Source organism: Pundamilia nyererei, unplaced genomic scaffold (genome assembly GCF_000239375.1).
Source record: "Pundamilia nyererei isolate P.nyererei 1_Seehausen unplaced genomic scaffold, PunNye1.0 scaffold00004, whole genome shotgun sequence".
Classification (NCBI taxonomy): Eukaryota; Metazoa; Chordata; class Actinopteri; order Cichliformes; family Cichlidae; genus Pundamilia; species Pundamilia nyererei.
In genome coordinates this window covers 3,391,988-3,394,582 of record NW_005187405.1, presented here as the reverse complement: position 1 = coordinate 3,394,582, position 2,595 = coordinate 3,391,988, and the positions used below count along the sequence as shown (strand labels likewise).

The 2,595-nt window shown below is 40.1% G+C and overlaps 1 protein-coding gene across 1 annotated transcript in view; it reads left to right on the top strand.

Moving 5' to 3' along the window:
• Positions 1-334: 334 nt before the first annotated feature.
• The window catches only part of fndc7a (fibronectin type III domain containing 7a), a 119,327-nt gene continuing 117,066 nt past the window's right edge, over positions 335-2,595 (top strand). Inside the window, exon 1 of the mRNA XM_005721541.1 lies at positions 335-511. Within this exon, the coding sequence (XP_005721598.1) occupies positions 335-511 (177 nt within the window). The remainder of the gene's footprint in view (positions 512-2,595) is intronic.

Genomic DNA, 2,595 nt, shown 5'->3' with positions numbered 1-2,595 from the left:
GGGGGAGCTGATAAAAGCTGTGAACTTCCTTTTGTGTTCGTCTTGATGCATTCTCAATCATCCAGGGAAATAAATCTCCAAAAGTCACCAACTTGGAGTGGTTAGTTTCCTGAGCCACAAGGAAACTTGTGTTTCAGTTTGTCATCTTAGGGAGAAATCAACACACATGTGTGTAGGTCCTTTGTTGCTGAGATTTATTGATAAAAACAGTACAAAAAAACAAACCATTTGTACACATATTTACAAATAATAATAAAAAGTGAGTGAGTACATTTCAACATTTTCTGTCACCCTTTACAACAAAACAAAGTGTGGCGTCAATGTGATGGACCAGATGGTTCGGGAGTACACTGTCCGCAGAGGAACACGGCGCTGGCCAGTTGCCGTGTTTTACAACATGATTGACATGGCAGCACTGAATCCACATGTGCTGTATCAAGCATGCACCGGGACGAAAGAAAGACGGGTGGACTTCCTGGTGGACACCCCCACTCCCCTCCAGAATTCTCAGGTAACAACCTAATTTACATATGAATGACTAGCCAATTTAGCTTCCACTTGGCTGAAGCTAAAGCCTAGCTAAACACCTACCAGCCATTTGGCTGGAAGGCAGGTTTTAAAGGTAGAAAAGCCAAATGGCTGCTCTCTGGGACTCTTAAGCTGTGGCCTTCACATGTTTCCTGCACTTTGCTTTCTGAAACACCTGCAATCAAACTCCACTTACCACCAGTTTAAAAGTTTAGATTCTTCTGTCTGTTTAGTGTTAGTGACACTCAGGCTCTTAGTTACTTCAGTGTTTAAAGTTCACGCTGATGTCAGTGCCTCCATCTAACACTTAACTTCTCTCTTCTACTCTGTCACAGATTTCTCCTCAGTGCTATCCAGAGGTGTGTTGCCTGATCTTCCTCAGTGTATTACCTCTGTAAAATCTACATGGATTGCCCCTTTGTTTGTCAAGACTAGTGCAAAGAAACCCAAAGGCTCACAGCAGAATTTACATCTACAAAATTAAAGAGACGAACGGTGGGGCTAAAGCGCATGAAGAGGAAGTTCACATTTCACACCAGCCTCAGAGGTTTTAACCACTGACAGTTTGTTCCAGCCTCAGTGATACTTGTTGTTGACAGCTTAAAAAAGGCCAGTCTTATCAAATGTCCGATCAAATGTTGCGACTGGTGGAAATATGAAAGCACAGCTCTGCTAGTTATTTCTTTGGACATATAACTTTTTTCCTTTTACTTAACTACTATCTTAGTAAGGAACAAACGCTTTGGAACTTTTCTGTTCACTATTTAATTTCACATAATTTTATTTCATCCACCATAGGTAAGTACCAAGGGGTGTTTAAATGAAGATCACACCCAAATGTTTATCAGAAAGAGCGAGGAAAGCCACAGGCTGAAACACGTCCAATTCTTTCAGATAGCATATGATAATAAAAGCACACATACTGCATTATTATACATTTTAAGCATTGTTTGAAACATAAAATTTAAGGTTCACTGTTGGTGGCAAAATATTTACAGATACAACCAATCAAAATTGCCGCTTTCAGCCAGAGGTCAGCTGACTGACTCTTAGTTGTCAGCTAGCAGTCAGCCACTGGGAGTCCCCGCTCTTTCCCTTGGGCATATGTGCTTTCCACTATAAAAAACACCATCCCCAGTATCAACAAGGATGGTGTTTTCTTTTAAAAAACTTGTTGTTGTCATTGTAGGGTCTTTACCTTCTAACACAAAGCACATTGAGGCCACTGTTTTGACTGAATATTAAATATACTGAATTTCACATCCTTTTGATAGCTTTTGGTTGTAAACCTCTTCACCAATTTTCATAAAATAAATGGATGAAACTTTAAAGCCCGTCTGACCATTCAGATCAAATTAGTGATGTGTCCATCACGAACGGAATGGCTCTTTGACGTGAACGACATGAGCCGGCTCCTTATCGCAAGCCGTGGGGTTTTTTTTTTTCCTTCACTCACCCTCTCTCTCTCTCTCTCTCTCTCTCTTGCACTTTTTTTCCACTTCACTCTGCTTCGAGCCTTGTGCTTTGCGCTGGGGAGACGGAGGAGGGGCGGTAGTTACACTGGCAGTGGCACAGGAACAGAGCGGGAGGGAGAGACAGAGAACGAGAGTCAGGGACAACAACGTCACATTAGAAAGGTATAGTAATCATCCACAACTATTTTCAGTTGCGGATGATAAAAGATTCAGAAAGTTTATTCATGCAGACCCATATGACAGAGAATATGCATCTTCTTTTTGTTTTCATATTTTAATTTATATTTAATTGTGTTGTGCTTTGCAGTGTTTTGTGTTGTTTCATTTTAAATTTGTTTAAAAGGAAAAAGCTGAAAATTTAAATAGTTAAAAGTTGAACTGTGAATAGTTGGTTTTTGTAATATATGATTTATTTATTACATGTTATGTGGAGTGAATAAATAAAAGTATATTTACGGTGGCCCTAGAGACAAAGCACATACAAACTCCAAAACACGTACAAACTCCAAAACACGTACAAAACACAACAGAAGTGCTCCAGGATGCTATGTGCAGTGTTGAGCTTTTGTTACCTAGAAGCTACACAAGCCAG